At 35.1% G+C, this 13,086-nt stretch overlaps 1 protein-coding gene across 1 annotated transcript in view; it reads right to left on the bottom strand.

Annotated features, from left to right (window-relative positions):
• Positions 1-13,086, bottom strand: part of CFAP47 (cilia and flagella associated protein 47) — a 495,620-nt gene that overhangs the window by 238,527 nt on the left and 244,007 nt on the right. The window contains exon 40 of the mRNA XM_045873173.1: positions 1,779-1,865. Coding sequence (XP_045729129.1) covers positions 1,779-1,865 — 87 coding nt within the window. The remainder of the gene's footprint in view (positions 1-1,778; positions 1,866-13,086) is intronic.

Genomic DNA, 13,086 nt, shown 5'->3' with positions numbered 1-13,086 from the left:
TTATCGCTCAAGGTATTAATTCATTATTTTATTGTTCATTAAAGCAAAATGTAAAAGGAAGATTTCAAACGCCTTAGTTAAGCATGTAATTAGCAGTCAATAAAACAAGTGCTGTGAGACAAAAATGGTGTGCTCCTTTAACATTTTTTTTTACAGAACAACCAATGAAGAAATCAAGCATAATAAATGTAATCCTTATAATCTCATAAAACTATTGGCTTAAATAGAAATTCACTTTTGGAAAATAAACTATATTCTTTTTAATTTTGGCAAGATCTGCACAAATCACTTTAAGAGTTTCTGATGACTTTAACATTGGTTATTCCTATGGTTTCAAAATTGCCAAATCCTTGACTCCTGACACAATTTTGCATCTAAAAGGATGACACTGTCATTGTCAATCATTACACAGACACAAAGGTATAAAATAAACTAACAACATGGTAGCTATGAAGTAGTTGTTATAGTAATGGTCAACATATTCATTCATTCTTGCATATAGTGTATTATTTGTTTCAGAGGTAAAGGTCTGGAAAAATGAAGGGGGGGGAATCGGAGGGGGAGACGAACCATGAGACACTATGGACTCTGAGAAACAAACTGAGGGTTCTAGAGGGGAGGGGGGTGGGGGGATGGGTTAGCCTGGTGATGGGTATTAAAGAGGGCACGTTCTGCATGGAGCACTGGGTGTTATACACAAACAATGAATCATGGAACACTACATCAAAAACTAATGATGTAATGTATGGTGATTAATATAACATAATAAAAAAATAACAAAAATATGCATGCATTTCACTAATACATGCTTGCATTATTTTCTTTCTGCCTGATTTTCTTTAATGTTGGCAATGTTGTTTTTATTCTCTTTCACATTAAATAGTTATTCTATAGTTTAAAATAGATCAGAAATATAAAACAATCTAACTTTTAAAAATTCTGCTTCTGTATTCCAAAGTCAAAGTTTCTTTCAAAACTAAATACAGACCTCATAATGTAGGTGGAATAAGCCTAAATACAGTTGATCCTCATTATCCACAAATTCTGGTTATTTGCAAATTTGTCTCCTCACTAAAATTGATTTGTAACCCCCAAATCCATACTCACGGAGCTTCCCCTGTTGTTCGTGGACATGTGCAGAGTGGCAAAAAGTTCCCGTCAGTGGTCACACAGTTCCCAGCTAAGGTCAAACAAGGTGACGCTGGGCCTTTCTGCTTCAGTTCTCATAGGTAGATGACCATGATCAGAGGAGGGAGACGGTAGGAGGCAGTACAGAAGTACAAATGTTCAAAAAGCTCCACCTCCGGGGCCAGGTGGGCAGAACTTGAAACAATTTGTTGGCACCTTTTAGTGGGTCAGCCTCATACAACTAACACTACAGAACCTTATTTTCTCTATGTGAAGAAACCAGAATTCTACCAGGATGGGTTGTTTTAGGATTCCCAATTATAATCTATGTGATTACAAATATTTCTTCTAGGAATAATGGTTCAGTATTCATTCATTGAGTGCCACAATTTTATGGACCATAACTATCACAAATAATGAGAATCCACTGTATTTAATCAAGTGCATATTTATTCAATTTTCATGCACATAGCCTAGCAACACATAAGAGAATAGAATAACTGTGAATAATATAAATTTTATATAGAACATGAATTAAATATTTCAAATAAATGAAAACTACTGTAGAATTAATAACAAGTTTAAATGAATGCTAATTTCTTAGAATTTTTCCTGAGAAAATTATGAGCATAAAATATATTCACATTTACCCATGGTTCATGTGGTTAATGAATTGTCCAGATTCTGTTAATTGAGATGGCAAAGAGATAAATGTTGAGGATTCCACCAACCTGACACTAAAATAAATGAAAAAAGGATTATTTTCTACTATATTCTACTATAACAAATTCTACTATAACAAAATTCAAATGACCACAAAACATTCTTTTAAATTTTTTTCCATCATTCATAAAATATAATTAGAATCAGCATAAATTACAGTTTAAAAATCCACATGTTCTCATTCTGCATCTCAAAACATATGTTTTCAAAAAAGGAAAGATCAGGCCGCCTGACTGGTTCCGTTGGTAGAGCATACAACCCATGATCTCAGGGTTGTGAGTTCAAGCCACATGCTGGGTGTAGTGATTAAAAAAAAAGGAAAGATCTGGAATATGTAAAAAATAATATTCTATTATATGGAAAGGCAATACTAAATTCTTATAGCAAGGAAATTGAGAACATAAATGACTGCCCAATTATATTCTAGAAACAATGGAATCATATACTGGTCTCAATGTATTGTCAGAGCTGTATACATTTCATAATTTCTAACCTTATTTTCAAAAAAGAGAATGTTTCTTTCAGGACTGGACATGAGAAATGGATACCTAGCTAATCAGTGCATTAGTAATTATGCCATCTTCAGGAATTACAAAGCAGTTCAGTCCTTCTTATAAGATAATGCTCATTCATTCAGGAAACAGTTATGGAGACTCCATTATATGTTATAGGTGGGACTAGGTGCTGGAAATACAAGCATGAATCTGTTATCCTCTCTGCCTTAGGTTGCCCACATTATAGTGGAGGATAGTGTGGAAATGATCCTCTAGATGTGGATGAAAGATGTCATGAAGAGTCATGTCAGGAATGCCTAATTCTATGTGTAGAGTTGAAGAGAATCTGTATAATATTAATAACAGATTTATTCAAACTTGATTTTGTAGGGGCCAAATGCAGGCTACACCAAGATGGGCCACTTTGGTGTGAAGATTATTTTGAGTTAAAAGCAATCAAAAACTAGCAGATTCAGGTCAAGCTCTTCATCTTCCTCTCAACTTACTAAATTTTCATTGGAAAACAGATCCTGTACCAGGAAAAGAGCTATTAACAGAGATTCCTCTTTACCTAAGAAAAATATCTGCATAATAGGACAACCTCTGTTTTCCAGACATCTCCTCTCACTTTGTTGCTAATGGTCTTCCTCCCCTTTGTATCCTCACACTCCTATCTTTCTTCTTAGCTCATCTAAGTCTCATGTTGCTTCACTCTCTTTGGAATTTCACATGTGTGTGAATTCCCCTTATGTAAGAAAGTAAATTTGATTTTCTCCTGTTAATCTGTCTCAGCTAATTAGATTCTTAGCTCAGCTAGAATGATCTTGAAGAGCAAATTTCTTCCTTCCTAAAAATTTATTAAAATAAACCTTTATTAAATTAAAAAAAATAAAATAAATCTTTATTATGTAATAGTTATTAATCTCATAATATGAGCTTTACAATAAAAAGATAGATCAATAATAAAAATCAAATGCTTTAGTATTGAAACACAAACACACATACAAACACACATCCAACTGCATACAAAACTAAAATGTAACACATTCATACATCCTAATGTTTCAATGTTGAAGGGGTTCAGGATAGCCTCTGCTCCCAAAATGTCCCACTTTGGCGTGCAGATTATTTTAAGCTGAAGGCAATCAAGACCCTGTGGCCTCAAAAGAAACTTCTGCCTCTCCCTTAATTATAAAGAATAATCTAAATTGGGGGTCTTTCCCAGAATAAGGGTTATTAGCAGAAATAAATTTTATCTGAGTGACCCATCTATAGGGCAGGGCAAATGTCTAATCACCAAACATCTGCTTTTCTTCTCCCCCTGTGAGCTGCATTCCTTTCCTCTAAATTCCCAGACTCCTACCCCCTTCTCCTTAGTTCAGTATGACATATATACCTCATTTTGCCTGTCTTTGGAATTTCCTTGTCTGGGTGGATTCCTCATACTTACACTATTAAATTTGATTTTCTCCTGTTAATCTGTTTCATGTCAATGTGATTCTTAGTCCAGCTAGAAGGGCCCTTAAAGGGGATAGGAATTCTTGCTCACTGACAAAGCTAATGTCACTTTCTGTCCTTTTATTTTAAGTTGGTAGTTCTGATAGTTTCATATAAGGATTGTAAGGAATTATATTAATATTAAATACTAAAAATTTTTAAACAGACAAAATTAACTGTAGGAAAATGTAAACTATGAACTATGTAAGACATGTATCAGACTACCAGATTTGCTTATATCATTTTAAAGTTACAGTTAGGCAAATGTAGGAAGAATTCCTCTCTAGAGGGTAATTTTAATTTAAATTAAGGCACTAAATTCTCATTCAAATCTCAAAAAATTATGAGGCAGAAAAAATTTACTATGTTTCTTTATATTTCAATAAATCCAAGGTGAATCTTCAGGGCAATTTATATGGGTCATAATTTGTTCTGGCTAAAGAACAGTCACAAGGATAATACAATTTTACACACAAATAAAAAGACTAAACCAATAAAGTAAATATTAGGTTTTTTGTATATGGTGCATGTACCATTTTGAGAAAAATAGCATTTGAAAAGTCCCTGCTTAATTACATTGAAGATGTCCTCCTTAAAAGAGAAATATTAACTATAAAAATGAAATACAAACTGCCATTAAAATGGAAAAAAATCCTATTTGATTACTGTAGCTTCTAAATTGGCGGTTTTCACACTTCAGTGTGTATTATAAACATCTGCAGTGCTTGGTCAAAATGTATATTTCCAAGCTCTATTTGCATGAATTCTGACTTAGTTAAGTCTGGCAAGGGTTCCAGGAGCCTCTGTTTAAAACAAGCTCTCCAGATGCTTTTTAAATAGCTTATATATGGATTAAACTTTGAACAATCTTGGCTTAGACCAGCAAGGCTCTAACATTAATGTACAAAAAAATCCTCTGGAGATGTTAAATGCAGATTCTGACTCAAATGGATTGGGGTGGGCCTGACACTGTCTAACAAGCTCCCAGGTGATGCTGATTTTGCTGATTCAAGGACCATACTTTGAGAAGGAAGAGTTTAATCTAAAACAAAAACTATTTTTCAAATAATAAAACCAGGCTACCAGAAAAAGAAAGGCAAGAAATGGCAGAGTTAGAACCATCACACATTCACTACCCTATAAAAGCAATAAAAACACTGGAAAAGATTGTAAAAATTAACTTTTTCAGAGCTCTGGTTAATTAATGAAAGGCTTGCAACAATTTGAGTAGTGTTTATTAAAAACACACACACACACACACCTTGATGATAAGAACAGCAGAGTTTGTGGCCTTGTAACTTTTATTATGTTGTCATTCCCATCTTTCCACTGCTCTGTAGTAGCCTTGAAAACCAGCAGCCTTGCAACTAAGGTAGTTGTAAAATCTGGCAGACTTACAGCCACATGAGGGCACAGACCGAGACTGGAGCTCATCAAAAAAAGTCTCATCCCTGAGTATTGTTACTTTTTCATCTGTCTCACAGCTCCCTAGAAAAATTCAGTTTGCAAGGTGTTATCTTTACTGACCTGACTCAAAGGAAAACAGCAATATCCAGGATGTTTGCTGAAAACAATCAGTAGCAATTGTACCTGAGGTTCCTACAGCAGTTGGATCAAACAAGAGCTTGCCAAAACATCAAAGGAAGATATGAGAGGTTGAAATAGCTTGCTAGATCCCCAAACTACGTGAAAGGTCTTCAACCCTGTCTATGAGAGACAATGATGTCCCACCAAATAAAGAATACTAATACAGAGAGAAATCATTCAAAAGAACCAATTATAAATTTTGGACTTAAAAAGTACGATATCTGAAATAAAAAATCACTAGAGGGACTAAACAGCAGGTTTGCAGTGGCAAAAGAAAAAACCAGTGTACCTGACAATGGGCCAGATAAAATGATTATCTCTAAAGAACAGAAAGAGAAAATAATGACAAAAAATTAACACAGCCTCAGAAACCCGTGAGACACCATTAAGCATACAAACACAAGCCTAATCAGAATCCTGAAAAGATAAGAAAGAGGCAGAAAGAAAATGCGAAGAAATAAATGATGAAAAATTCCCAAGTTTGGGGAGAAATATTAATTTACACATCCAAGAAGTCTAAAAAAATGTTATTCAGAATAAACCCAAGGCAATCCAAAACTAGAAAATAATAGTCAAACTCTCAGTAAGCCAAGGCACGGTAAGCAGCAAGACAAAATTGACTCAACACCTATGTCGTTCCATAGTAAAATTAAACAGTTGAATTCCCATCTGAAACCCTAGAGGACAGAAGGCAATGGGATGATGATATAGTCAGTGTGCTGAAAGAAGGCTGTCAATAAAGAACACTGTATACAGCAAAACTGTCCTTCAAAAATGAAGGAGAAATTAACAAATAAAGAAAAACTGAGAAAGATTCATTGCTAGCAGAACTGCCCTACAAGAAATACTAATGGGAGGGGCACCTGGGTGGCTCAGTCAATAAATGTCAGGGTCCTGGGATCGAGCCCTGCATCGGGCTCCCTGCTCGGAGGGAAGCCTGCTTCTCCCTCTCCCACTCCCCCTGTTTGTGTTCTGCTTTCACTATCTCTCTCTCTGGCAAATAAATAAAATCTTTAAAAAAAAAAAAAAAGAAATACTAATGGGAGTCCTTCAGGCTGAAGTAAAAGGAATTCTGCTTTCTGATTTTAATGAAAAGAGTATGAGACAATAAATATAAAACTGTTTTAAGGGCTTATAATGTGTAAAGATGTAATGGGTATAACAAGAATAGCACTAACAAGGGGCTACGAAAAGGTGATATATTTCAGCAAAATTTCTGAATTATATTGAAATTAAGTTGGTATTAATTTGAGCTACATTAAGTTAGGATGATAATTATAATCTTCAGGGTAACTAAGAAAATAAGAAAAATAAGGTAGAAGATAGAAGAAGAAATAAAAAATTTATACTAAAAATAAATATACAATGCAAAACCAAGAAGTAATGGAGAAATAAAGGAATGAAGACATAAGACATAGAAAACAGGTACCCAAATGGTAGATATAAATCCTACTGTATCAAAGATGACATAAAGTTTAAATGGATTAAACACTCCAATCAAAAGGCAGAGGCTGACAAAAGGAATACAAACAGATTAGAAAAAATATAAACATTAGTTCAAAGACACAAACAGACTGGGAGCAAAAGGTCAAGAAAGACATACCATGCAAACAGTAACAGAGACCTGGAGTGTCTATAGTAATAATGGGCAAAACAGAACTTAAAGCAAACATTGTTCCAGCATGAAAACATGAGAGCTCCATAGACTTACTCCTCCAGGAAAATGAGTAAAAGTTGTAAAAATCAACTATTTTAATTCTCTGGCAATTATCCTAAGGGCATAGAGCAAATGAATAAAAATCTGTTCAGTAATACTAAATTCAGTAAGAAAGGCTGTAATCTGTGGCATCTGAACCAAGACCCCTTCACTCCCTCTTCCTTCTCCACTCAGTAAGACAGAAACCCTACTCCTCATTGGCACAGCTAAGAATACAAGGCTCTCAACTTACCCAGCTCCCAGTTAGAGAGCTACTTTTCTGGGAGGGGTAGGACATCAACATTTCTCATCCTGCCCCCAGTACATGCTGCTGAAGCTAAGTTTTGGGCAAGTGCAGCTGAGAGGAGCAGGGGGATCCCTCTTCTGTCCAGCAACCACTCACAGGACAGAGGCTCTACATGGGTGTGAAATTGTCCTTGCCTTAGCTTTAAAATGGTTGCTCAGTGCTGGCAGAAGCAAGCCAAGAAGACCTAAAGCTATGGTCCCCTATCTCTTCTCGCACTTAACTCCTAACGTGCGGGTGGTTCGCAGAGAAAAATGCAATGCTATCCCCACCTCCAGTTACAGAGCCATGGTTCTGAGATTTTGCCTGAAGGGAGAAGATAGCTGGGCTTAAAACAGCTCTTAATCTCTTCCCAAAGGAACTGATTTCATTTTCAATAAAGTATGAAGAAGATCAAGCCAAGGGATCAATGAAAAATAGGGCAGATTGTGGTGAAAGGCAATTGGGAGTAGACTGGTAGATCCACTGGAGATACAGATACTACCAAACTAGGCCTGCTAATTTGGTAGTAAAAACAGGGGAAAGGGACAGCTGGGAGGATCCCTTGTGCGGACAGAATAAATCTTAAACATTGACCTAAGGAACTATCACTTCAAAGGAGCCTACATTTGACTGAATTGGTCTGAGGAGCAATTTATGCCTCCTATAGAACTGGAATCAGCAGAAATCTAATATCTGGCTGTGGGTAGAAAGAGATAGTCAAAAGTAATCCTACCAAAGCCACTCTCATCCCAGATTGACTGTGGGCATGCCCAAGGCTATGTCCCCTGAGAAGTAACATCAGACGCTTCACACTTTGTGTGTGGAGTCTTTTGTGGGGAGGAGGTAGCTATCACTAAAATAAGCTAGCTAGTCAGTTAAAAAATTAACCAATACCATTAATGATCCTGTGGGAGATGGGACCAGTATTCAGCTGCTACAAAATATATATTCTAAAATGTCTAGTTTTCAGCCTTAAAAATGATGAAACATGAAAAGAAGTGGGCCACGGAAACACATGTTAAAGTGACCACTTATTAGATTTAATAGAATACTAATTCCAAATTGCTGTTATCAATGTCTTCAAAAACTAAGGAAAGCATGACTAAAGAAGTAAAGGAAGGTATGATGACAATGTAATATCAAATAGAGAATATCAAAAGAAGAGACTGAAATTAAAAAGAGAAGCAAATGAAAATTTTGGAGTTGGAAACTACAAAAACAAATATAAAAATCATCATCACTAGGGGGGGCTCAACAGTAGATTTGAACTGGCAGAAAAAAAAGAATTAACAAATTGAAGATTGATAGAAATAATGTGATCTGAAGAACAGACAGAAAATAGAATAAAGAAAAATAAAGTCTCATACATATATGGTGCACAATTAAATGCACCAACACATGTGTAATACAATTGCTGGAAGGAGAAGACAGAGAGAAAATAAAAGAAAAACTGTTTAAAAACTGAGGTGGGGGGCAGCGAAGCTAGATTGAGCCATGGAAGTTATTCCAGAAGATAATGAGAATCCATAGAAACAAATAAACCAGAAATGATAAATAAGTAGGCTAACATAATGAAAATTATAAACGTGTACTTTCTGTTATGGGCTGAATTGTGTCCTCCCTCAAATTTCTTATGTTAAAGCCCTAACCCCTAGTACACTCACAACGTGACTGCCTTTGGAAACAGGGCCTTTAAAAAGGCCACTAGTTTAAAATGTGGCCATTAGAGTGGGCCCTAATACATTCTGACTGGTGTTCTTACAAGAAGAAGTGTGGACACACAGAGACTCCAGGGATATGCACATACAGAAAAGACATGTGAGGGCACAGCAAGAAGGTGGCCATCTGTCAGCCAAGGAGAGAGGCCTCAGAAGAAACCCAATCTGCCAATACCTTGATCTTGTACTTCTAGCCTCCAGAACTGTAAGAAAATAAGTTTCTGTTGTTTAAGCCACCGGTCTATGGTATTTTGTTATGGGAGCCATAGCAAACTAATACACTGTCCTTTCTTCTCTCAGCTCTCTTAAGATCATAAAAATTAAACAAAATAAAAAAAAAACCCAAAAATGTTAGTAACATTATTATTGTAACACCATTGATACAATATGTCTGACAAAAATACTACAAAAAATGGGGAAATGGAATAGAGCTATACAAGAGTAACATAAAAATGAAAAGGTAACTTACCAAATAGGAGAAAATATTTGCAAATCATATATCTGATAAAGGATTAATATCCAAAATTTATAAAGAACTCATACAACTCAAAAGCAAAAAAACAAACAATCCAGTTAAAAAATGGGCAGAGGATATGAATAGACATTTTTCCAAAAAAGACATATAGATGGCCAACATGTATATGAAAACATGTTGAACATCCATACTCATCAGGGAAATGCATTTCAAAACCACAGTGAGATATCACGTCATAACTGTCAGAATTATAAAAAACACAAAAACCGAAACAAAATATAACAATGTTGGTGAGTACCTAGAGAAAAGGGAACACTGGCATGCTGTTGGTGGGAATGTAAAATGGTGCAGCCACTATGGAAAACAGTAGGGAGTTTCCTCAAAAAATTAAAAGTAGAACTACCATGTGGTCCAGCTCTTCGACTTCTGGGTATTTATCCAACAAAACTGAAATCTGGATCTCAAAAAGATATCTTTACTCTCATGCTCACTGCAGCATTGTTCACAATAGCCAAGATATGGAAACAATCCAAAGAACCCAAATGTCCATCAACAGACAAATGAGTAAAGAAAATGTGGTGTGTGTATATATTACAGTGGAAGACTAGTCAGCTTTAAAAAAGAAGGAAATCCTGCAATATGTGACAACATGTTCGAAACTTGGGGACATTATGCTAAGTGAAATAAGCCAGTCTCAGAAGGACAAATACTGTATGATTCCATTTATATGAAGTATCTAAAATAGTCAAACTCCAAAGGCAGAGAAGAGAATGGTGGTTGCTAACAACTGGTACTAGGATGAAATGGAGAGTTGTTATATAAAGTTTCAGTTATGCAAGATGAGTAAGTCCTAGAGATGTGATATACAACAGAGTTAACAACATGGTACTGTGTGCTTAAACATCTGTTAAGAGTGTTAAGAGGGAGGGCCCCTGGGTGGCTCAGTCAGTTAAGCGGCTGCCTTTGGCTCAGGTCATGATCCCAGGGTCCTGGGATCGAGCCCTGCATTGGGCTCCCTGCTCGGCGGGGAGCCTGCTTCTCCCTCTCCTTCTGCCTGCCTCTCTGCCTACTTGTTCTCTCTCTCTGTCAAATAAATAAATAAATAACATCTTTAAAAAAAAAAAAAAAAGAGTGTTAAGAGGGTAAGTCTCATGCTAAATATTCTTACCACCAAAAAAAAAAAAAAAAAAAGTAACACAAAGAAACTTTTGGAAGTGACAGATATGTATATTACCTTAATTGTGGTGATAGTATTATGGTTGCATGCATATGCCCAAACTCATCAAATTGTATACATTAAACATGTGCAGTTTTTTTATATGTCAATTCTACCTCAATAAATAATAGAGAATATCAAGAAAACCAGAAAAAATGTTCTTCGAAAAGATCAATAACACTGACAAATGTTTACCTAGACTGATCAAGAATAAAGGAAAGAAGATCAAAGGATTCTGAGAGAATACTATGAAAACGTCTGTGCCAACAAATTAGATAATGTGGAGGAAATGTACAAATTCCTAGAATGACACAAACTATCAAAACTGATTAAAAGAAGAAATAAATATCTGATTAGGCCTATAACAAATAGAGAACTAGTAATGAAATGAACTTCCCATAAAGCAAAGCTCAGACCCAGACGGCTTTAGTTGTGAATTCTACTGAAGATTAAAAGAATTAATACCAATACTTCACAAACTCTTCCAAAAAAAAAAAAAAAAAAAAAACCAGAATAGAAGGAATCAGTTCCCAAATCATTCTCAGAGGCTAGTATTAATGACACAAAAAAACAGATACAGTCATCACTAGAAAAGGGAATTATACCATTAAACCCTACGATTATAAATGTAAAATCTTTCAACAAAATACTAGGAAATCAAATCTTATATAAAAAAGCATTATATAGCAAGAAATAGTTGCATTCTGCAAAAGAGGAATTTGAGAACCACTAATCTGGTAGATAGAGGCATGTGGGTGAATCCTGTCTCTGTTAAATCTAGGTTGGGTTGCCATTTTTGTTAAAAGTAGTGTTAAATTTTGATTAAAAAGTGATCAGATCTGGTCACTGCACTGCATATAATTTTGGGGAAAATATATGGACAATTCTGTTTTAAAGTATGTTTCATATTAGATTGTTAATAATTCTCATTTTTTAAGTGTAACATTAAAAGCTAGTTCACTTATTGTTATGGTATTCATAACATAAAAAAAATCTCCAGAAGAATGAATTGGCAATTAAATTTCCTTTCTTTTCTGTTGTATTTTTTTTAATTTTAAAACACATGTCTGTTGTAAAATATTGATTTTACAAATTTTGTAATTGGTTTTAAAATTTTGAGTTTACATGCCCATTGCCTAAGTTTGAGGGCCACATTTATACAAAGGCGGAAGGAGCCTTGTCCTCTACCAAACAAATCATGCACCAACTCCAATTGAATTTTAAGTCAACCTGAGATAAACCATAAAGGAACAATAAAATATTATGATTTTTTGAAAGACATAAAACTATAATAGTCTACCAATTCCTGGAACTTTGAGATTTCCTTTCAGCTCTACCACTAGAATATAAGACTAATTGTGTTTGATCTTGATTTCCTCTGAAGAACTGGAGTCAGTCATTTGGTTCATTTAAGGGCATAGTTTAATACTGGATTAATGCTACATATTCTGACTTTTTTTGTTGTTCCTTGCATTCTGATATAACACTTTAATAAAATTACAGTAAATGAAACTCTCCCTTACATGAACATAGGAACCATAAATTCACCAATAACTATTTTAACAAAAAATTTGTTTTATCAATAATAAATGATTATTAATAAGAAACTACCAAAAGCCTAGGAATACAGTGATTTTAAAAACTGGATATTATCAAATACTAAAATAATAAGCATACATACAGCTTCTAGTCTCAACACAAGTATCGTTGTGAGGATCTGATTTCTAAAGCCGAGGGAAACAGTGCATAATTGAAGCAATACATGGGTGTCCCTGACTGTTTTCTCCGTCAATATATAAGTTTATAAAGATATTTGTCTATTGTGACTTTAAATAATACTTGAGCATTTTATTTTCATCTCAAACCTGTGTTGTTGTTATTGTTGTTGTTAAATCTCAAGATGCACAAATTCATGGTTAATGTACAGTTTCTTTGTTTTTTAAAGATTTTACTTATTTATTTGAGAGAGAGAGAGACAGCGTGAGAGGGAACACAAGCAGGGGGAGTGGGAGAGGGAGAAGCAGGCTTCCCGCAGAGCAGGGAGCCCAAGGCGGGGCTCAATCCCAGGACCCCGGGATCATGACCTGAGCCGAAGGCAGACGCTTAACGACTGAGCCACCCAGGTGCCCCTACATGGTAAATGTACAGTTTTAATTAATCATGATGCCTTAAGTTAAAATGCATGTTCTGCTTGAATCAGGATTTTACTTTCAGAAATTAATAGATGGAATAAAATTAGAAGTAAAAAAGTCTATTAATTATACAT

This window comes from Mirounga angustirostris, unplaced genomic scaffold (assembly GCF_029215605.1).
Source record: "Mirounga angustirostris isolate CCGP_5_RB_7025 unplaced genomic scaffold, mMirAng1.0.hap1 SCAF_11, whole genome shotgun sequence".
NCBI classification, from domain to species: Eukaryota; Metazoa; Chordata; class Mammalia; order Carnivora; family Phocidae; genus Mirounga; species Mirounga angustirostris.
Note: the sequence above shows the minus strand (reverse complement) of the source record. Positions and strands in the feature narration are given on the sequence as shown.